This window comes from Seriola dumerili, unplaced genomic scaffold (genome assembly GCF_002260705.1).
Source record: "Seriola dumerili isolate Sdu_G_001 unplaced genomic scaffold, Sdu_1.0 BDQW01000149.1, whole genome shotgun sequence".
In the NCBI taxonomy this organism is placed as follows: domain Eukaryota; kingdom Metazoa; phylum Chordata; class Actinopteri; order Carangiformes; family Carangidae; genus Seriola; species Seriola dumerili.
Window position 1 is genome coordinate 12,435,884 of NW_019174404.1, and position 22,774 is coordinate 12,458,657.

The following is a 22,774-nucleotide window of genomic DNA, read 5'->3' on the forward strand; positions in this document are numbered from 1 at the left end:
GTATACACGCTCAATACAGTTTTATTGTGATTCAAAGCAGTTTTCGAAATGTACTGCAAAAAAAGGATTAAGGCTGCGAAAGGATCGTTTCAAGACACGCAAAGATCTGTGGTAAGAAACTGAAAAAACAAGATCACGATTAGTCTGAATCTTCAAATAGTCCACAAATATTTCCACAATATGTTATCACTCATATTTGAAGCTGCTATGGTTTCAGTGAAAGCAGCTTCTAATTTCTGTCAAACCTCTAGGTATTTTGGCCACTAAAGCTCAACACACGTAGGCTAAGAAAAAAAAAAGTTAAGACACTTTTATTTGCTGCAAAATGTTGCATGTGTTGAATGAGACATACAAACTAATGATGAGTGAAAAAGCAAAGATGGAGTTTGAGATCAGAGAAGAGATTGAAGTCGCTGCATGGTGCTGTTCAAGGTCCTGAATACCGGACAGGAGCGCATCATATGTCTTCCTCATCACTGTTTCCCACTTATTTTAGATTCAATAATAACACTCAAGCATGAGATCATCGTTGAGATAACGTGTTACAATCACCCCCTCTGAATACTCCTACCTTTGTTTTTCTCTTCAGCAGGTGACTTGTAAATCCAAATATGATGTCGGAGTCCACGAAGATTGTCCCCAGGTCTATGACGCCAGGGTTGGGCTTCCCGGCTCCGGGAGACCCCGGTGAGTTTGGTAAAGCCATGTGGGCTGCAAGTGTAGCCTAGAAAATATTCCACGCCGCAGGAAACCTATTTGATTTGTATATCCATCTAATTCATATCTGTCATACCCTCCAAAAAGAGCCACAAGGTTTTTTAATCCGGACATCCAGTGATTCACAGTGAGCGCTCGCACGTGTGCGTAAAATAACCTCTGAGATTTCCAGTAGTCCGAGAAGACAATGAAGCAATGCAATCCATCCGGCATGCAAAAAGATTTACATCCACTGAAACACTTTTGAAGCCATCCTGGGGCAGGTCACGACTGATCTGTGAGCGCTGCTAGAGGTCTGAGAGCGAAGGAGCACCTTGTGCATCTGCTGCTCTGTGTTCTCCAGCCCACCACCCCCCTCTCCCTCTCTCTCCCTGCCTCCCTCTCTCTCTCCCTCAGTCACTCACTCAGTCACCCTCTCTCTCTCTCTCTCTGTCTCTCTCTCTCTCTCTCTCAGCACCCCTGTCAGACAGTGATGACCTGCTCTCCCACCCGATTTGCTGGCGCATCATTGTCAGCCCCCACACAAAGATGTAAAACACAATGACAATCCTGGAAATATCCCCTAACGACGGTCCCCTGTAATGTTCCTATAATATTCATGTGGAGACAGGCTACAGTGTGTCTGTGCACACAGTAATGACCTCATCATAGCTTACTGCATGGCATTTCTGTCTCCTATAGCCTATAATGTTCTTGCAGGGTACATTCACAGCACTGTTTCTCACAAGGGAATCTCATATGAGACACTTGATGTCTTATTTACTTTCTGTCATTATGAAGATCAACTGTAGGGATAGGCTTTTTCAATTAAAACTGATTTGATTTTGATTGATTTCAATGGGCTATACTTATCTGCAGGTTATATCAAAATCAAATCAAACAAAATTTGTTTTGAAATAATCTGCTAACACTGAATAACACCCTCGTGTGATTTAGGAGCAACTTGATCATTCGAGGTGTCTGTAGCTCTACATAATATCACAGGAGAGATGTTGTAAGCTGCTGAATATCAGCACGGCTGTGATTCGGTCATAGGTAGGCCACAGGGCTATCTTTTTTGTTTGTTTGTTTATTTCATCGTTTATTTGGCTACGCTAACACAAATAGGCCCAGAACGGCATTTGGACTGGTACTGGACTGTTGCTAAATAACACAAAAACATTTCCTGACCTGCACAGTGCTCACTATCTTTCTACTTTGTCTACATGTTACCTCAGGAATGCGCTGAAGTATCCAGGCTTCTTCCCTTCATCCTCCTCTGACGACCATACATAATTTAATTCAAATGTTATTTCTGGAAATATATTCATCTTTGCAAAGTTTGTTACAATCTAAGCTAGATAATTAGACCGCTAATGTAACGCTAATTAACGGTTAGTAGAACACCTGTGAAGCGGAGTGAAACATGTAGTAAAAAGTCCCAGTGTTGTTGTACTCTACATCAGCACTCATGAAATGCCTCTCGTCCAATCAAATTACTTAGTCGGAACTAACTGTTGTGTAATGCTAAATAATGTAACTCCTGTCTAAAATTCAGTAAGATCTCATGAGTCCTAAAGGCCATTCAACGAATATAGCCTTCACTATTTCTAGCAGTCCGAGGCTAATTATCACATAGATTGAATGGCTGAGAGCACGAGGTGCATGTGGTTCAGGGAAATCATGAGGTTGATATAATTAGGCTGACTAAGCAGTATTAGAGGAAAATATGAATCCTTCCGAGACTCTGTTTCAACGGGAAATATTAGTGTAAAACAGAATCGACAGAGCAGTTTGTCAACTCAGTTTTAATTTATGAATTTGAACCTGTTTCTGCTGGAGCCGAACAGCAGAGAGACAGACTGCAGTGATGATGTCATCCACATGGAGCCACTCCACAGACTGTGAACAGTGGGACAGTATGATGGCACCCGTTGTGATTTTACTGAGATATGGGCAAGTTCTCATGTTTCACAGCTGGAAATGAATCCAATTTTAATGTGACAGCTGAAACACAAAGTGCATGCATCAGAGTCTAGTTCAGTGGTTTTGGATTAAAAGGATATTCCTGGGATTTAGTGTTGCACTCCTTTAAAAGTTGGAGGACTCCCAAGAGAAAGCAGACTTGGAAATAATGGTCAAAATCAAAGCAGCAGAGGCTGAAATATCCTGATGGTTTAGTCCCTGGTATGGCTTAAGCTCCAAAAACACTGGATCCTACATTTCCCATGATGCAAGAGGACAGAATGCTTCATTAGCCCGTCCCTGCCTCATGAATAACTACATCTTTCAAACTCACTGCCAGTTTGTAACACAGGTTTTCTGTTAAAAATGTACAGTTTCTAAATCCAAGCTGAGATAACGTTGATGGCATCACTATGAGATCATTAGAGTAAGATGATCAATGTGTAAAATTGGGGGATTGACCCTTTAACTGAACAAACAATGGGATAGCTGCAAGGAGATTATGTTCAGGGCGGACACTGCTGGTTCAGACAGCTGATTCCTGACAGATGGCTGCCAAAACAATTTTATTTGAATTTAGATTCATGCTCAGTTGATTATGTAATGTATCTGATTAGATGGTGTTTCTAAACTTTCACGTGGGACGGACAGAAAAGTTTTGGGTGCCCCCGGGCAGGTTTTATTTTTTTCAGGAGGTCTGAGAAATTCTTTTTTTAAAAACCAAGGTTTGGACTCTCAGGCAACAATGATGCGTTGACAGCTGAGCAGAGGGGGGTAAATAATAAATATTCTAGGCATGAATAAATTATTTTTGATCCCACAAACACCTCGCAAACCACGCGACTCATCACCTCCTCCGATCTCACTCACACGCACAGGAATAGACACAGACACTATCTTGCGGTGGGGTGGATGCAAGGGTTGTCACTAGCTACACCGATAATTACAATCCATAGTAATGATGATTTACCACGTCCGTCACCCAGCTCTCCCCACTGGAGGAGGTCTGGGTGATGGGTCTCCCCTCCGCCGCTGATGAAATTCGGAGGACGGGATCCCCCCTGGGAGCGCGTGTGCTGCTACATCTGCTGCCCTTGCGCACGTACAGGGAAATCGCTCTGGGCATCTCATTAATGCTTCTCCTATGTCTTATCCCCTGCCTGTGAGACCTCTGCAGCTTCTCCCGGTGCACGGACAGGCTTTGTGAGAAACGTTTAGCAAATATTGATAGTTCTTGGCGCATGGAGGAGATCAAAGAGGGGAAAATGGAGAAGGGGGCTGTCTAAAAAGGAGAGGGGGAATAATCGGTGCACAGTGCTTTCATGAATGATTTATGCAATATAAAGTAGCCTATTCCTTGGGAAAAAGGCATCTGGATTTTCTTGCCAGAGTTGTGTCAGATTGTGAGTCTTTAGGTCAGGGAATCCACATCAAACTAGTCCTGTATGTAAACGTGTGTTTAGAATTTAATTAAGGCGTTTAAAGTTGCTGGAAGTGCTTTAATCAATGTAATAGCGAATAAGAGAACAAAACATTTGTCATAAATCAAGTTGAAAGCAGAAGTAGGTGACCCATATCTAATTATTTATCTACATATACCAAAAAATAGTCATCACTCTTCTCTGGTTTGGATGTAAAATGACATTAGATGCAGTGATTTTGAGATATTTACCTTAGCAGCAAGTTTCAGGACTTTGGAGAGCAACCATCCCTGCAGACTCCATCAGCCCAAACAGACTCAACAGAGACAAATGATTCTTTATTGACTTGTTTTAATCAGTACCTCTGAATAGTAGCAACAGGGAAACAGTGAAAAAGACAGCATTACTGCCTCAGCAGGGCTATTAAAAATTTTGTATGTGTGCCAGCAGAATGAAATAACTGAAGCCTGATGATTTTTACAACCCCCCACAGTTCCCGGACTGCAGTTGTCATTGTAACACAAGGGGGCACAATGAGAGAAGGAGACAGAGAGAGACATTAAGGAAGTAGCAGAGCAGATGGAATCACACAATTGTTGTAAAATCATCAAAAGTCAGGCCTTCTCAGATGTTTGCCATTTTTACAGATCCATTTAAAAACGCAGCTTTTTCCAAAGTTGGCAGCAATCGTCTGACTGGTCAAGTGGTCCTAAACATTTCACAATTTTCTCAAAGAACTGTTGAACTGTTGAGAACCACTTAATCAGAGAGACTACGCAATTCTTCAGGTTGAAGTCCGTCCCTTGAACTGTTGACTCCATTAACTAAAGAAAAACAGAGGCTAGAATTAGATTCTGAGATCATCTGTTAGTTATGACACAAGTAGACAATCACTACAACAGGTTGAAAACCCTACTCGCTACAGAATAAATCCAGAATAACAAGCAGAGGCTTCAGCCACAGAGCTCTGCGTCCGACTGCTCACCTGGAGAAGCTGACTTCATTCCTTGCGATGGTGTTTCCTTGGTGTCATCCTTGCTCAGACTGAGTGACTGCAGTGTTACAGCTCTTATATAGTGTTTTTGGGCTAGGTTCATACAAGCCTCTCATTCAGGCAGGAATGAAACCCATGCTGGTCCAACCGGATGAGCTGGGTTCCACCAGCAAGGAGCAGGAAGGGGCAGCCGCCCTCAAGACAGAGATAGCAAATACCAGCCAGTGCAGGCTGAGAAGTCACATGGACATAAGGAATTTTGTCATCTTTATCTCTACTTTTGTCTGATTTCTGGTTTAAACTCTAATTTATCTCAATCAGATAATACACACAGAATGGTGTTAGACAAGCTGCAGTTTGGGTTTGTGTATTTCTCCTGAAGGCCTGGTGCACTAACAATGAATCAAATTGTTATTCAGAACACATTTCTGTAGAGGACACAAAAGAACTCTGCACATTAACAGAAATGACCTCCAACAATTGGGTAGACGTGCACTAATTCATATAGAAAACCATGTCAAATTTGAAATTGCTCGGGAATCTTTAGCCAGCAGCTGTAGTTTCATGTGGGTTTCAGGGTTTGGTGCAACACAGCAGCCATCACAGGAGACAGTGCTTTGAATCAAGAGATTTATTATTGCTTTTTCCATAGCAGATACAGACCACAGGATCATTTTAACACACACCCTTCTACCACTTTTTTTTTTTTTTTAATTCAACAGTAAGACAATAGCAACACTGAAAAAGACAGGATACATTTCAAGTGATAGTGATTAAGATGTATTTGCACTTTCACATGTAGTCACATGTAATTCCCTTACAGCTGATAACATTCAAGTATGACAAAATGTAACCTGGATTGGTTTAAAGGGTAAATTGTATCAAACCAAGAGTAGCACGGTTTAACATCATTTACTCGTAGCGCAACAAAGATGAGGAAAACACAAGTCGTTTATTTGTGATCACGGACGCAAAGAACATAGATGACAAAATACACGATAAACACAAAAACTTTGGCCGTTTTAAGGTTCAATTTGGCTCAGACTGGATTTCCCCTTTACATTTCAAAGTGAGATATGCCACTCTTCCAGCTCGACAATCAGCACAAGAAACAGGCTGGATGAGTGTGTAAAGTAACTGCAGGTTTTTGTAGTACCTGTTTGAGCAGAAGGAAACGAACATCTCGTCTTCAGGGTATACTTCAAACTGAAGTGGACAAGTGCTTCAGTTGGATAATATTCCACATAGTAAAAACAGAAACCTTACTTTACTTTTAGTACATTACATGACACGTTCCACCATCTCACTATAAAAATAAGCATAAAAATAAAATCTGTGAATGTACTTCCAGGTAGTATGAATATATTGCTGTAGAAAGAGACAACATTACTTTATGAAGTAATGTGCACTACTCAGAGTGCTTAACTCTTTTGCTATATATATATATTTTTTTTTCAAAACTAACCTTCGCCAATCATCCTTTACTGTTCAAGAGTTATGGAAGGTTTCAGCATTGACCATGTTAAAACAGCTTAGGTGAAGATCACCCTTAATTCCCTGACTGGACATCACAGTAACGGAGTCTGTTGTTCATACATAGTAATAAAAGCATTTGATAAAATCAGCATATGTTTCCTTATACAGAGATTACTGTGCAACAATGCAACATATACATGCACATATACATACATCTAGTGTTGCCCTTTCTAGACTCAAAAGCAATGGTTATAAAATGTTATGCTATTTATGGGTTTGGAGGGAAATACTGTAAGTAGTGATGGCTTTTAAAAGACATGGAAAAGTGTTTGTGCAGATATTAAAAGTAAAAACAGTAAATGTGAAATTCAACAGGACAGTGAACCGTGTGTAAAACCCGGTCTCGGATGAAGTAGACACAAATGGAGGACGATTCCTGTCGCGTGAGGAAGTGTCAGCTCACGATCCGGACGGACTGGCGGTGAACTCGATCACTCCGCTCTGCCACAGAGACAAAAACAGACAGGATTATTATGGAGCACTGGGGAGGTGAGATGTGTTTCAGCACTCTCGACTACCAGTGTGCACAAGCACAAATACACACACATGCACACAAACGCACATACTGGTCAGCCTAGAGTAAAGCCAGCTGTATAGATGTAGTATTCAGAGGCATTTGTGAGCCGGCATTAATGGTGATCAGATTTTATCTGACCTGCATTTGATGAGAAACCATTGTTTATTTTTATTGTCTCATATGCTTTGTTTTAATCACAATTCATTTTAGAAATGTTTTTTTTATTTTATTTTTTTTTTCCTTTTACTCCGTTTCTTCTGTTCAGTCGTTTGAAATCTCATGAAAAATAGGTTCATATTTTTTTCTTGTTTATCCTAATATAATACTCACATGCCAATATGCACCTTGAAAGGGCTCTTGTTTCACTGTAATTGTTCCAGCTCTCCATACTTGTGAAGAAACCCCTTCATAGAGCAATGTCAATAAAAACATCTGGGCGACAAAATGCTTGACTTCTTAACTTCAGCTGAAGCTAATGTGAAGCTTCCACAGCATGGAGCTGCAGCAGGTACTTTCATACCAAAAAGCTTTGGAAGATACCCACCTGGAATGCTGCTTACATTCCTTACATTTCTGCAGCCTCACATCAAGTTAGACTGTACATTTACACAGAACAAGGACAGAATTTTGTCCTCCATTATTTCCATCAACATTGTACTGGAGAAGGATCTTTTCTTCTCACAGCCAGTCGTGAGAAAGGAACAATTACTACAACCAACAGACACCATCACACCTGCAGCACAAACCATTCAGTATCCATACGGGAATGTCAGCACTGTTTTAAGACAGACGTGAAGAAAATGTGAACCTATCTTTTAATCAGTTTTTACTGTGCATTGTTTGTGTTTTATGTGAAATACAATATGGACAAGATGACTCGTCCAGGGGTATACCTTGCTACTTGGGCAATGCATGCTGGGATACACGACAACTCACAAATCCACAACTCTGACCAGGATAAACAGTTTATAAAATGAATGGATGGATCATAGGCACAAGGTTATGCACGCAGACAAAAAGGGGAGCCAAAGCAGTCATGCTACAGGGATCTCATGCTCAGGATAGGAAATACCCGAATTGGGAGACACACACACTACACACACACTACATCTTATTTACCAAATCATCATTTTCATCAAATACCGTCTGAAATTAAACAAGACAAACATGTAATTGAGAGGCAATAATAGACTGAGCGTTACACTACAATGCATATTAAGTTGAAGCTGTGTTTGGTCGCTATGAAAGAACAGAGATATAAAGCAGCTGGATTGGAAGACAGTGCTTACCTTTCTGCTCATGAGTTGGACTAAAATAGCCACTACCTCTTTTTTGCCAACAGCCTGGGCCTGTGACAGGTGAAGGATGGATGAGAGGGAGTTTTATTTTTATGAATTTAAAAGTGTTACTAAAGTGGAATATGTCTCCCCAGAACCCACCACTTGAATGGCTGTCTGTCCATCATAGCCTAATGTATTCAGGTCTGCTCCAGCAAGGCTCCAGATCTCCAGGCCCTCCAGGTCACCGCTGGCTGCCATGCTGACACACAGGAAATGACAGTTATTACAGGAAAGGGATCTGTTTCCTAAAATCGGCATTATAAACACAATCAAATAGACCCCGGGTGAAGGACAGATTGCATGAAGAGACATCAAGGGAAGCGATCACTAATGCTGACTCACTGATGTTTAGGTTTTATTTTGAAAGTGACGTACGCCGTACCTATTGTACCTTACAATAGGTGTGTTTCTGAAACTCTTAATTGGAACAGTCTCGACGAACCCTCACAAGTGTCTCTGGGAGATAAATAACAGGGGCCAGCCAGTGTCGTACACCTGCCGACGCTAAAGATGCAGAGCAGATCCAAAACTATGCTGCCAGGTAGCATTCCTACAGTTTGTGTAACAGTGGGACAACTGGTTGTACCTGTGTCAGCTATGTAGGATGGGTCACTGTGCGTGGCTGAGCAACTGAGAAAATTTGTGACTGTATATGTGTGCAATTGTTTGAAGATGTGCTTTATGTGTGTCTCACCTGCACAGTTCTGTTCCTGCTTCCTCCAACTGGTCTCTGGAGAAGTGGGCCCCGGTCTTTCTCAGCAGCTTCACAACTTCCATGTGCCTAAGTTAGGATAAGACCCGCAATGAGGGGATACAATTATTGCTGTGTATTTAATGTATAAATACTATCAGATTATCGGTGATTATTTCAGTTTTGGCCGATTTTAACTGGTAAATCTGTATGAGGAACTGTTAAGAAGCATAACTTAGATATAATGTTGTTTTCAGACATTTTAATTTCATGCCGTTGATTCTGAACTTTTCAATTTTCCAACTTTCATTGACAGAGTACAATGTGGCACTGGTTTCAGTTTGGCAAGTAAAAACAAGTTCCTTATCGCCCACAATGAACCACCCTCACAGGAGTCACCTGCAGTGCCATTTGCAAAGACAGGAATACACAACAAATCAAAAGACCTTAAATTGTTCACCATTGAGCTGCTGAGATTATAAATGAGAGCTGAGCTTGGCATGTGATAGAGGTAAGGTACCCAAAGAGTCAATTTGAGGCTTAATTGCCAAGAACTATGTAGAGCTACAGCCAAATAAACTATGAAAAAGCCCCAGAAGACTTCCTGTAGAGTGTTAAGAAGCCAGTATCTCTCATATGTGAAACTGGGAGCAGGCTGGTAGGACTGGTTCAGAGGACACTCCCCACATTTGTTCTTTAAACCCTCATTCTCGCTGCTCTCAGCCACTCCTTATATGGACATCAGGCTGTAGTTCACTGAATTGTCAGTGACTTTCAAAGTGCGTCAGACATGCTGACATCCAGGTAGCAACTCAAAACTCCAGTTCTATTACTTAGTCTCATTTTGTTAAATACATTCAGGAAGGGCACAGAAAGCCGAGGTTTAATGTAGGAAGTGTAACGACAGGTGTAAGCGCTCCAGTGCATCCCTCTACCATCACAAGGGAAACAAGTCTGCACTTGCAGCACCAACCGTTAAAATAGGACAACAGCCATTTGGCACGACACATACAACGTTTTCACCCCGAGGCTCAACATAGCACTTGAACAGAAACATTAAACACAGCTTTTTCCCTGATACACATTTAGAGCAATGTCAATGAATGACACAAATTAAAAATCAGCTATGGTAAAAATAAACACTGTCTAAATTGTCAGATGACAATTAGCCTAATTTGTTTATAATTATTGCCTGGCCTCTAAACTCCATTATGAGTTGCTCCCCTGGTTTCAACCCCCCTCTGTCAGCCGCTGCTCCTTTCCTGTCATTTAAACAGAGCCAGATTTCCTACCCCTCAGCTCATTTAATGAAGTCCCCTCTATAGCAGCTATTAACAACATGTTTTCAAGACACACTCAGATCACTTTGAGGAATAACAATGGTTGCTAATGGGAAAAAGGGGGATTTTAAATGCCGTGTTTGCGGCTTCATGAATGATATTATTACCTTAATAGACGAGATAAAAACAGACACATCAGCCCTTATTGTTTCAAATAAGGCAAAGTTTACCTGAAGCGTACAGCATTGGATAAAGGTGTATCCCCATAGCGATCTTTAGCATAGACTGTAGCGCCATGACCCAGCAGGTACTGCACCAGCTTCAGGTGGCCCTCACAGGCAGCAATATGTAGGGGTGTACGTCCATCGTAGTCACCCAGACACAAGTTAGTGCCCTTTGACAAAGGAAAACATGAACCCATCAGTGTGTTTCACCTGGTGGTTAAAGGAGAGGACTTTATTCCACTAAATATCATCTGAGAAGCCAAAGCCTGACTGAGCTTTTGCCTCTGTGTCATAGACCTCCATTACTGTCCAAAAAACACATCGAACCAAACTGTTGCACTGGCTAACATGTTCCTTTATTACAATGAGACCATCCCACTTACACTGTCCTGCTGCTGTAATTACTGACTGGTATATAAAACATGTGGCTGAAAACCAAAAGACTGAGGGAGTACATGGATAATGGTCATTACAAGCAGGGAAAATGTATTAACTTATGACTGCAGGTGTGAATATGGCTCATTTCTCCTACAAGACACAATCACTAAGCTTCATTAAGTGTCTAACTAAGTGCAAGGATATGAGGCTAAAACTTTAAATCTGTTTTTAAGTGTATGGAAATCTAAGCAGCGACTGCATACCAGTCAAGCCAAATACAAACATGTGCGTGTGACCACGGGCACGACTCCAGGCCGGCCCTCCTAGTCTGGCCTTGTGTTTTGTTTGGCTGTGAGCCTGCATGTTTTTTTTACACCCCTCTAATATGGAGAAGTTGGCCCTGGAAATTTGTCAGTGATCCTCATGGTTGACCCTACAAACCAAACACGATCAAGATAAGCCGGGTCAAATGCCGCTGTGCTGGCATAAAATTCTAGTGCTAAGCTGTGTTTAGAGTATCACAGCATCCGTCGCGTGGAGCTCGGAAGGTTGATGGATCTGTTTATTGTTGAGAATAGAGGCTGAGAATAAAGGCTGATAGTCCATAGGACATTATCCTGTGCAACACTTTGCCTGAAACAAACCATGAAAGGGTTATTACTGTCTTGACAAACAATCCAAAAACTGCACACGTGTGTGGAAGAGACTGTAGTGTTGCTTACCATGTCTTTTAGGGCTTCTAAGGCTTCTATGTCTCCAATCTTAGCAGCAGCACATGCCAGTGTAGGAGTCAGGGCATCACGAATGGCCTCCAGCTCCTGGAGAAAACACAGGCTTAAATTAAAAAATAAAAAAAAAACTAAACCGCAATTTAAGAGAAAAAAAAAAAAAGGAGTGAACTTTACAGCGAGTTGCGTGCTTTGTCAGCAGTTTGGCTAAAATGACAAGTACTGGGCTGTTAGCACTCATGATAGCTGTGTGGTAGTCAGTGTGTTAGCTGCTGGCGCCCTCACCTCCTTGCAGCTGATGCTCAGAGACTTGGCGATGACCTGGATGAAACGGCTGTCGCTCAGACACAACTTGGCTCCTGCTAAGTCGGCCCTCATTTCACCTCGCAGGTTCTCACCCATCATCTAGACAGAGGCGCACACACAAACACACCTTTGACTGACTTCTCTTATATCTGTTGGTTTCTCTGTGAATGTTCTGTTACTCTAAAAACTGTGTTTTGCTTCAGCTCTGCAGAGAAGAGAGAAGTGTTGAAAGTGAAGTCATTTGTGTATAAAAGACACCAACCTTTTTCTTGGCATCTAGATCAAGCTCCTTCTTGGCCAACACGTAGGACAGCTTTGACAAGGCAGCCTCTGGAGTCATGTCACCACCGGCTATCAGCCCTGCATCCATCAACACCTGAGAAGTCATGGGAGTGTGTGATCTGATTAATTCCCCTCCGTCTAAAATGATTTGAGTCTCTTCTTAATGGGCCAGTCACTCTATCTTTTTATTTGGAAAATGAATCACAAATATACAGAGGTTATGCTGGACTAAAAGGTGACGTGAACTACCTTGCCAGTGGCGTAAGATGTAGACACAGCCCCCCTCAGACACTGGGTGCAGTTGATGATGATGACGCCGGAGTCAGTTGCCTTCTTCAGCTCCTCTAGCAGGTCAGGACGGTTATCGGGGGCATTTCCGCTGCCGTATGTCTCCAGCACCACGCCCTCCATGGGCGGCTGCAGGAAAGCTCTCACCTGGACGCACATACAACCACAGATTAAGATAATAAACACCCACAATTTATGGCTAACTGAACTGGCTGCTCAACTGTGCAGATTCAAATTGAGAAATTAGTATTCCATGTTATTTTTCCTGCAGCCCTTTTCCTTTCACTCCAATGCATGCAACCATCCACTCTCCTAAAAACCCATCTGGTGCCATCGACGCAACCAGTATCTCAGTCACTGGTTGGCTGGCGCTTAGAGGCCCTATACCACATCATTAGCCATGGCGTATGACTGGAATGGCAGATGACTGAAATGGCAGGAAGGAGAGCAATTAATCTGAAGGTGTTAGCAAGCATAAAGTCACTTGGCAAGACCACGGCAGTTACCATAAAATGCGAGGGGAAGGTGACATTAAAAGTGCCAGGTTCAGTCAGTATTTTTTGATGTGATAAGCAGTTTGACAAGAAATGTTTGACGCAGATTACCAATGAAGCTCTCATACAGCAGGGACAGCGGGGCACACGAGAGTCTGGTGCCTAATCAAAACGTGTGCCTCATAAATGCAGTTAAAGGCTGTAAGAAAGTCTTGATAGCCGAGCTGGGCAGCGGGAGCAGATTGAGACAGTAAAGTCACTCTCCCAGCAGCCTCTGCAGGGGGGAGGTGCAGCTAAACGTTACAGTATCTATGACAGTCCTCCCTCTTTACAGGGTGATTGGTCATGGCCCATAACTCCCTCTCATCCCTCTCTGAGCTATGATGGCAGTTTACATGACTGGGAAAGTAATGGAAGACGGTAATAGCGCAATTAAATTAAAGTTAACTATATTTTATTGCAGTTTTGAGCAGTCCGTTATCTTTGAAGAACATATCTTTAATTACTTAAAACTAGTTCATTTCACAACATTTGTGGCTAAAATATTTGCACAATGCTGGTTTTAATGTAAGCCTTTCACTGTCTGACTTTATGTAATGTGGTGCTGATTTGCAATTGTGTATTCACTCATAAAAAAATTGAACGACTTCATATTATACACGCAAGATGAAGCGAACCTTAGAATCATGCAAATATCAAGGTAAGTCAAGAAAAGTCATTTGTGCAGGGATTTGTTAGTGTGCCACCAAAAGTCTGACATTTCAGTTAACTATCAACTAACCTATTAATTATTCTTCTGGGTCAACCAAAGACCGAGGACAACAAGTAACCTCTGGACATTTGGTGAATATGACACAGACAGAATAAATATCTCTGCTCCAGTGCAGAGGCTGCACCACCCGCATAACAGCATTTCCAAGGACTTACAGTGGCAGCAGTTATTCCTGGGAACAGCCTGAGCAGGCCTACGTTCCGGTTCAGCTCCGTGCAGACTTGAAACTTTGCTGTGGTGTTTGCCTTCCAAACCGTGTCCCAGTTGACTGAGGACAAAGATGGAGAAAACTGATCAAAAACTGGTTACACTCCAGGTTTATTTCTGACATAAAGACAAGCTCATTATACCACGGGCTTACTTGTAATATCTACTTCAGCAGTGGCCAGAGGGGCCAAGTTAGGAGAGGAGAATGCATTGAAACTCCCAGCATCCACCTTGGTCACACGATTCCCTCTGTAGAGTTTGTTGTAGAAATACAGGCACACCTGAACCCGAGAGAAAGATACATTTAACGCATGACACGGCTCAATATCGCTTTAACATGGAAACCTATGTACATGGATCTAAGGAACTGTCAATTAAAACTATATCAGTTTGTCCTTAGTGTTCTTCTTTAATGCAGTAAAATCCTATTACATACAATACACACCATTTGTTCTGCACTTCAGTGGTGCATACACAGACATAGTGTAGATAACACTGATCAGTGTTCTTCCTGTTCTGGTAATTGTTGTTCAGTATTGCGAAACACATCTCACTGTCGTTAGAAAGCATTCTCATCGGACAAGTCGTTTAAAAGCGCTTTTGTTACCTTTTGAATGCCACAAGTGCTCACACCTGTCTTTGTATAGCACGCTGTATTTTCTCAACCTGTTTACAAATACATAGCTTTATAATAACAAAAGATAACTTCTTTCCCTATATTATTTCATTTATGACTTCATAATTCATTCATCAACCCCACACACAAAAATATTATAGTATTAAAAGAAGGATTTTAAAATAAAGCCACTAGAATTAATCTCATTTATTCTGTCTCACTCTCACATTCCCAAATACATCCACTCTTAACATCTTCTTCTTTGAGGCAGCTGAATTAAGTACATCTGTATAATAACTGAATGCCATGTGCAAGAGCATTTAGGTGCCATCTCTATTTCTTCACCTCAGGAATGACAAACTGTCCAGCGATCAGCAGCGCCCCCAGCAGGTTGCCTCTGCCATCATTCCTCATCTCATAGATGGGCACCTAAAGACAGAAAGAGTCTCATCTTCAGAAGACAGTAAAACCTTAAATTGATGCGATGCTGCATTTTTTTTTTTTTGTCAGCTCTTACCTGTGCGCCAGTGAGAACGATTGGTTTTCCCAAGTGTTCACACATGAACGACAGGGCAGAGGCTGTGTAAGCCATGGTGTCTGTGCCATGAAGGATCACAAAACCATCATAGTTTTCATAGTTTTTCTGGAGTCAGAAAAGACGAAAAAAAAAAAAAAAAATGCAATTTCAATTTACAACAGCATTTATACTATCACTATTTTTTTTCTCAATATGCTTTATTTTATGAGCTTTCAAAAGCATAGATTATGTGGAATTTATTTTGAAAACCTATCAATGAAATGAATCCAGCGGCAAATACCTCAATGTCCTTTCCAATTCTACCCCAGTCATCCGTGGTCATATTGGAGGAGTCCAGCAAAGGGCTGTACTCTAAGATAGTGTAGACTATCCTCTTATTGTCTTTATTCATCCTGGAAGATAGAAATCATCTATGAGTTTCAGTAATTGTGTACACAAAGTCAATCATCATATTTATAAAAAACTAAACATAGAAAGAACAAACAGCAAACAATATATCAGTGGTTTTAGTTATTTGCAAGTGCAGTTGTTTGCTCCACAACACATTAAGGACACGTGGTTAAACGAATGATTGTTATCTGCAGCGTGACAAATGGTTATGTGATTTCACTGAGCTCATTTAACAAAGTTGGATCAAGTTCTGGTTACATTTGAGAAGTGAGTTTAAAGAAGGATAGGGGAATGCTAAAAACCAAGCTGACTTTACGAGGCGACGCAAAGTCTATTTAGCCAGGCCTTCTGTCTCAGCAGCATGGTGCCAAAACCTGTTTCAGACACAGAGAGACATTTTTGGAAGCGTACAAGGGAGGGGCATGGTAAGCATATTGTTAGCGAGAGCAGCGCTTTAAAATTAGGCATTTTTCTTTTCCACAATAAAGTACTTATGTTCTGCTGGGCCTTATATCTGTGTACTGTAAATTTCCAGTAAGCAAAGCTGAGGGACATAAGGCTGCCCATTTGATATAACTTGAGGGTTATTTGGTGAGTCATTTCAGGTTAGGCCAAAACCCTGAGTTTCTCTTTCATTTCAGTTACAAGGGAGGTTGCTCTCATTTATGTCGCCTCTACATCCGTCCCACAGCCCCACCTGCGACACTCTGTATAAGGCAGCGTGACTGGCTAAACAGCCATGGAAAGATTTTCTTTTTAATCTCCCTTTTAAAGAAACAGGGTGGAACACCCCCCACATTACCATAGGGCAGCCTCATAACATGGAGATATAAGCTGAATGGAACAGCAGGGGGAAAAGCAGGCAAGCCCCAGTCCACCCAACCAGGGGTCCTACAGACACTCTTCTAATTAGCCTTAAGTCCACACACGACCCTGGAACATATGTTGTTCATAATCTTGAAGCCAGAGTGCCACAAGAAAACACTATTCTAATCACCATTTCATCTATCTGGCAGTGTACCCTAAGGTGTAGCAAAAGCTAAACATTTGCATACCCGTGCTAAGAATCCTCATAGCTTAAGAATAATGAACGTGTGTATGTGTGCGTGTGATGGGGGACTCGATGTTGAAGAAGACGTGTGGAGGTAGGGTGCAAACGGCCTTGTGGCGTTGCCTCTTAACATCACATGAATAAGGCTTTTCAATAAATCAATAAACTAATTCCCTCCTCGGGAATAAGTGTTCAACATAGGCAAGTAAACTGCATACGATCCACAGTATGCCCATTAGACTTTCAGTTGATATTAACACTGTATAAACTCAAGGATGAGCTAATATTAATTCATGCTGAACATCTAAAATAATTAACATAAAATTGCATAAAAAACATGCTCACACAGTCATATTAATATAATATTAATATTATGTTAGCAAAGGATTAACATTAATGATAATAAACTAATTGTTAATATTTAAGAGATTTAACAAGCAGTTAATAAAATAACAGTGAGCTTGCATAGTTCTTGACGGTGTGGACATGTTGTGAAGTTGAGGGCAGTCAAACTGAACAGTGCTCTGAAATCATTTTTTTATAAGCCTAACAAACAGATCACAAACTCCTCACACAACCTCAACTTCTAGGAAATTAAAAACCAGTCGACTAACATCTGCTGTACGGATTCCTTATCTTTACCATACATCCCGCTCCACCCTGCTGCTCAGCCGCCTGTCACAGCAGCAGTTAAGATGGGGTATGGAAATTTGTGAGTGAATGTATGGCAGAGGCGAACCTGCTATCACTAATGACGACCCTACAGAGACTGTTAATCAGCTGGGGGCCCAAGCACAAGGGGCTCCACCTTCACTGCTCCGCAGCACACGCGCCGGACAATAAGACGACGCAAAACCGAACATGCAACAGAGTCAATTAACCTTGCTTTTACCAGCAGGCCAACAGCAGCTACTCACTAACTAAACCTCCAAAAAACATCAGATTATCCCATCTGAGCAAACCCCCTGCTGGACATTGACACCGCTGGCTGGTTGCTGACAGAGTCGACAAGCAGCAAGTGCAGAGTCAGAGACACAAAAATACTTCCAGCACTACACAGCTCTGCGCTCCTTCCAGTATCCTTCCCGGTATTTTCTCCCATTGCCAAAGGCCACGTCGGCATGCATTACGCATCAGGCAAGCACACCCTAACATTTGGTCTACATGAGGTGGAGGCGTCAAGTCACTCTCAGGCACAGTGTAGGGCACACGCAAGGCTATCAGTACTACAGCACCCGTGAAACTGCGGCTCATGATGGGTTGTTGGCGCCCTGTTAAAGCAACAAAAGCAGTTTAGAGTCATTATAACCATTGCTATTCTTAGGAGGACAGTAAGTCATTTCTGCTCAAACTCTGCTTTTTCAAATATGAAATGGATCTCCTACTGTATGATGACCATTACACCGACTATACTCTGGGGTTTAAACTAATATTCATGAAGATAAGCTGCAGTTATGATTTAGCCTACGCCACCAACCTGCCTTGCAAAAAGCATATCTATGATTTCATTTTCTTTGCAATGGTCTGTGCATACCTATATCAATGTGATTAAGACCTGTTAAGCTGCTCTCAAACACAGGATTAGCTGTCTAGGAAAAGAACATCAGTCTCAATTTGATACATTGATACCTTACACTCCACGCTACCATACAAGAGCATATGAGCAGAACGTAACTAACAATAGTTCTTTCACATATTGACTGCGCAGGGAGGGATTCTGAGTGTACTTACGGCAGGACCAGGGTGTTCTCGGATCCATAATAGTCATACATGCAGGTCTGCTGGGCATATGTCTCATCATGGAGGATGGGCAGCTTCCGCAAGCTCTTTACAAATGCATTGGCTTTTGGTGCAAGCACTGTGAGTTACACAAATAGAAAAAAAAAAGGGGTTAGGGGAACAGTTCATAGCTTGCTCTCTGTGTGATTAGTGTCAATCAGTGATGACTTAGGATAAGAGTAAATAGAATTGACTATTATAACAACAATACACACATCAGTCTCATACTGAACCCTAGTGGCAAATGTAAGAAATGGCATTGTTCCAGGTGCTGAAGTTTTGATTCTTATGTACACTGAGTTAATATTTTTTTAAAGGTATTGAACTAGGAACATTTCTGAAATCTATGATAAGAAAGTGGAGAACTGTGAATACAGTGGCCACAGCACCACTGCTACTGTGTGCACTCTGAGTGAATGTCAGCAGGAATGCTTCATTTCAGTTTAAATGAGAGACAACTCGTGGCAGCTGACAGCCACATGAGCATAAGCCCTGAAGACATCAAGTAAGCTACCTCCAGAAATCATGACAGAAAGACTTAAAGGCTTTGTTAGGAGTAACAGTAAAGGGAAAATGCTAATGCAATGTAAACATATATCAAAAGTAGATTTCATGACATGCACTTGTCAAGATATTTCACTTTGAATTTAAGTGCTAAACTGGCAAGCTGAGTGACTGACTGACATGATCATCCCTGGTTAAAAATTGATGATCCATTGGCTTTTAAACATATCACGACGGGGGTGCAAATAGGGTAGCAGACCTACATATCCACATTTAAGCATACTCGTTGAAGAGTGTGTCAGCTCCAGGCCATTTAATCCTATTAATAGAAAAGCCTTTAATAACAATAACATGTTATTATATAGCACCTGTCAAAACAATGTTGCTTCATGAGTTGTGCAAGTACTACAAAGTAAATAAATAGGATGTTATTTAATACGAGAAGTGAAATGTTGATGGACGGCCTTGGAAATGTCCTGTCTTCGCTTGTACCTGAAGCTGGTTGGACCTTTGAATTATCTTGCCTCACTACACGTGCCAGATGTTGCTCAATATCTCATAACAACATCTGGTTATTCATTGAGAGAATCTGTGATGTTGCTCCAGACTGCATCAGGAGGGGCAGCTGTACAGCTTTTCAAACTGTGATTGGCTATCATCTGTAGAGGTGGAGGGAGTAGCTTGTGATCACAACAGCCACATTTTTTTTCTTTATTACAGTTTTTTTTGCGATTGCTGACACACAGAATGCTTACACCAAAACCTTAACTTTTAAACTAAAAGTACAAACACATTTTCTACTTTACACTTTGTTTTCAGTTCTATCACACACACTTGCAAAAACACTACACACTTTTTCTTACATTAGACACCAAGACTTAAATCTTACAATCATTGGGCAAACAATTATTTTTCAAACTGCAAGACACACCTGACCAACATACACACCTAAAAACACTTATGCAGAAAATGAACACCACTCAGTCTGAGCCTTAGTGCTACAGACAGACCTCAGGTGAGCTTCTGTGAGAACTTTGCAAACATGGAAGCAGTTAAAATTAGAGTAAGAGGAAGACAGAGAGGAGGTGGAGGACGAAGGCCAGGCCAAAGAAGACCAGGCAATAGACGGACACATATTTCAGATGACAATAGAGCCACTTTTGTGCACCATGTCATAAATCATGGCCTGACTCTGAGGGAGGCTGAGCAGAGAGTCCAACCTCAGTCACTACACAGTAGCATCCATAATATGGACATTGAGACTGGAGAACAGGTCCTTAACTTTCTAGACTGTACCTTTCAGTTCATCGACACTGCGCTCCAAGTGTTTTGTCTTATTTGGCTTGTGTGTTGATTTTTGTCACATTCTGAAATAAGCGTGTAAGCAATCACAAAAAACATTAAAGCTAAATGTTATGATCATCACTTAATTAATAGTCCATACACTTTGACTCAGAAGACCAGGAAGACAGTTTGTTCATGTTCAAAACTAACTGTTGTCTTCAGCTGTGTAGGTAAGCTCTTTGCAGGACTATTTTAGCATGTACTTACATTTTGTCTGGCAAGGCTTGAAGAGCTGATGGTGAAACATCATGGCATAAATTTTACTGGAGGCATCAAAGATCTTGTGGCCACAAAACATCTCACAACTTGCATTTTGGAGTTTTCTACTTACACGTGTGTCCTCAATTTGAATCCACACATAAAGTGATTTACAAAAATGCTATGAGAATTTGGTCTGGCAAGGCTTCACTCATGATCATAGCAACATGCAACCCAACCTGCTGTTAGCAAGCCGTGTACTGTGCTAGCTAAATACCACACACCAGCTGCCACGAGGCTAAAGGCTACAGGAATACATTCCCTTGGTGAAAATAAGGGAAAACTGAGACAATAACAGAACAACCAGAAGAATTTGAAGGTGTCAGAGTAGAGGTGAAATTGAGGGTGATTTATTTTCAGCTCATCTGAATACTTACAAACATAACAAAGGTTTCAAAATGTGGGAGAGGAAAGGACGAGGTGGTCGTGCCTAACAAATAAAATCAATAACACAAAACTAGGCCTGACTAATCCCTGCAACACAAAACAAAACACAAACATAAGCTGTAACTTGTTTATCTTAAAAAAGAAATAACTTCACCAAAATGAATACAAAGGTGGCACCAGACGATAATGGAGACAATAATGGGTCCTGAATGATGAATGATGCCTTTCAACATCATTTTGTCTCTTTTAATGAAAACTTGCATTTTGGAGTTTCTACTTACACCTGTGTCCTCAATTTAAATCCACACAAAATAAAGTGATTTACAAGAATGCTATGAAAATTTTTAATGGAACAGAAACCTGCACTTTGCGACAAAATAAGATTTCAAGTGAACCAAAAACCACAATAATGATTATTTTATATTCACATCGTAATTTGTTAAATTGATTCGACCCTCCTCTGCAAGATTTGAATCCTTGGCTCTAAACATTTTTATTTGACCCTAAGAATCCAGAGACCGCGGGTTTGATTAGGATATTGATTTGTTATATCATTGCTAATGCTCAAATACATCTGACACATATCTCATATGACCAATGACTCAAATTTATATATATATATTATTTGTTAGCGATTTATGTTAGTGACATTTAGTAGCTGAAGTATGTGTATTTCATCCCAGCTGATTAGTAACAGTAGTAAAAAAAAAATGTGATGTTTAATTCTAAGATGTATAGTCACAACACTAAAAGAGAAAGGGAAAAATCTGTTTAAATTTTAGGAAAGAAAGCTGTGTTTGGCAGCAGTGGATGGATATCATTTGAAAAGATCTTCCATGAGTCAAACAGAGGAGCAAATGTATCACAGATTGCCAAAAAGCCACTTTGATGAGATAATGGTTTCTTATTTAAAAGAATGACTCATTTACTGTAGAAAGACACCCTGAGTCAGCTATAGGATTTGATAATGCAGGGGAACAGGATGATGCAGTAGCAAAGCAACTTGACTAACACCCATCCAGGGTCAATCTCCATTCACAGAGCTTCAAACTTAACTCAGGCCTAAACATGACTGGACCTTGTTTTTGTCACTGCACCAACAACTTCTAGCAGGTCAAAGCTCCTGTTTGCAGTGAGTTGGGATCGTGGTGGACAAAGTTAATATACATGCAGGCAACTTCCTTAAGCTCCTTAATGGCAAGTGAAAAGAAACATCATGCGGACTCTGTGTGGGACATGGTTGTCTACACTTTCCTCAAAAAATGGTCACATTCAGAAAAGTACAAAAGTGGAAAAAAGTTTGCTGCATGTTAAGACAAAGTAAACAAATCGGCAAGTGAAAAGAAACATCATGCGGACTCTGTGTGGGACATGGTTGTCTACACTTTCCTCAAAAAATGGTCACATTCAGAAAAGTACAAAAGTGGAAAAAAGTTTGCTGCATGTTAAGACAAAGTAAACAAATCCACACATAAAGTGATTTACAAAAATACTATGTGAAAGAAATAACTTCACCAAAATGAATACAAGGGTGGCACCAGACAATAATGGAGACAATAATGGGTCCTGAATGATGAATGATGCCTTTCAACATCATTTCGTCTCTTTTAATGAAAACAAAACAAAACAAAACAAAACTTCCAACTAGGTGTGGAAAAATCCAAATTCTGAAAACCTTTATAGAATCAAACTTTAGATAGATAGATAGATAGATAGATAGATAGATAGATAGATAGATATTTTATTTATGCCCTAAGGGAAATTCATGTAACAAATACTGTAAATAAG

General features: G+C 40.9%; 1 protein-coding gene across 2 annotated transcripts in view; it reads right to left on the reverse strand.

Annotated features, from left to right (window-relative positions):
• Window positions 1-6,522: 6,522 nt before the first annotated feature.
• Window positions 6,523-22,774, reverse strand: part of aspg (asparaginase) — an 18,368-nt gene continuing 2,116 nt past the window's right edge. Inside the window, exons 2-17 of one of the 2 annotated variants that reach the window (XM_022751008.1) lie at window positions 18,446-18,572; window positions 15,554-15,665; window positions 15,253-15,378; window positions 15,081-15,164; window positions 14,274-14,400; window positions 14,068-14,180; window positions 12,608-12,793; window positions 12,339-12,452; window positions 12,056-12,175; window positions 11,765-11,860; window positions 10,671-10,834; window positions 9,164-9,250; window positions 8,569-8,668; window positions 8,419-8,478; window positions 8,249-8,275; window positions 6,523-7,053 (exon numbers count right to left, since the gene is read on the reverse strand). In XM_022751008.1, coding sequence (XP_022606729.1) covers window positions 7,012-7,053; window positions 8,249-8,275; window positions 8,419-8,478; window positions 8,569-8,668; window positions 9,164-9,250; window positions 10,671-10,834; window positions 11,765-11,860; window positions 12,056-12,175; window positions 12,339-12,452; window positions 12,608-12,793; window positions 14,068-14,180; window positions 14,274-14,400; window positions 15,081-15,164; window positions 15,253-15,378; window positions 15,554-15,665; window positions 18,446-18,572 — 1,685 coding nt within the window. In that variant the 3' untranslated portion in view covers window positions 6,523-7,011. The remainder of the gene's footprint in view (window positions 7,054-8,248; window positions 8,276-8,418; window positions 8,479-8,568; window positions 8,669-9,163; window positions 9,251-10,670; window positions 10,835-11,764; window positions 11,861-12,055; window positions 12,176-12,338; window positions 12,453-12,607; window positions 12,794-14,067; window positions 14,181-14,273; window positions 14,401-15,080; window positions 15,165-15,252; window positions 15,379-15,553; window positions 15,666-18,445; window positions 18,573-22,774) is intronic. The other variant, XM_022751009.1, reaches the window with a different exon arrangement.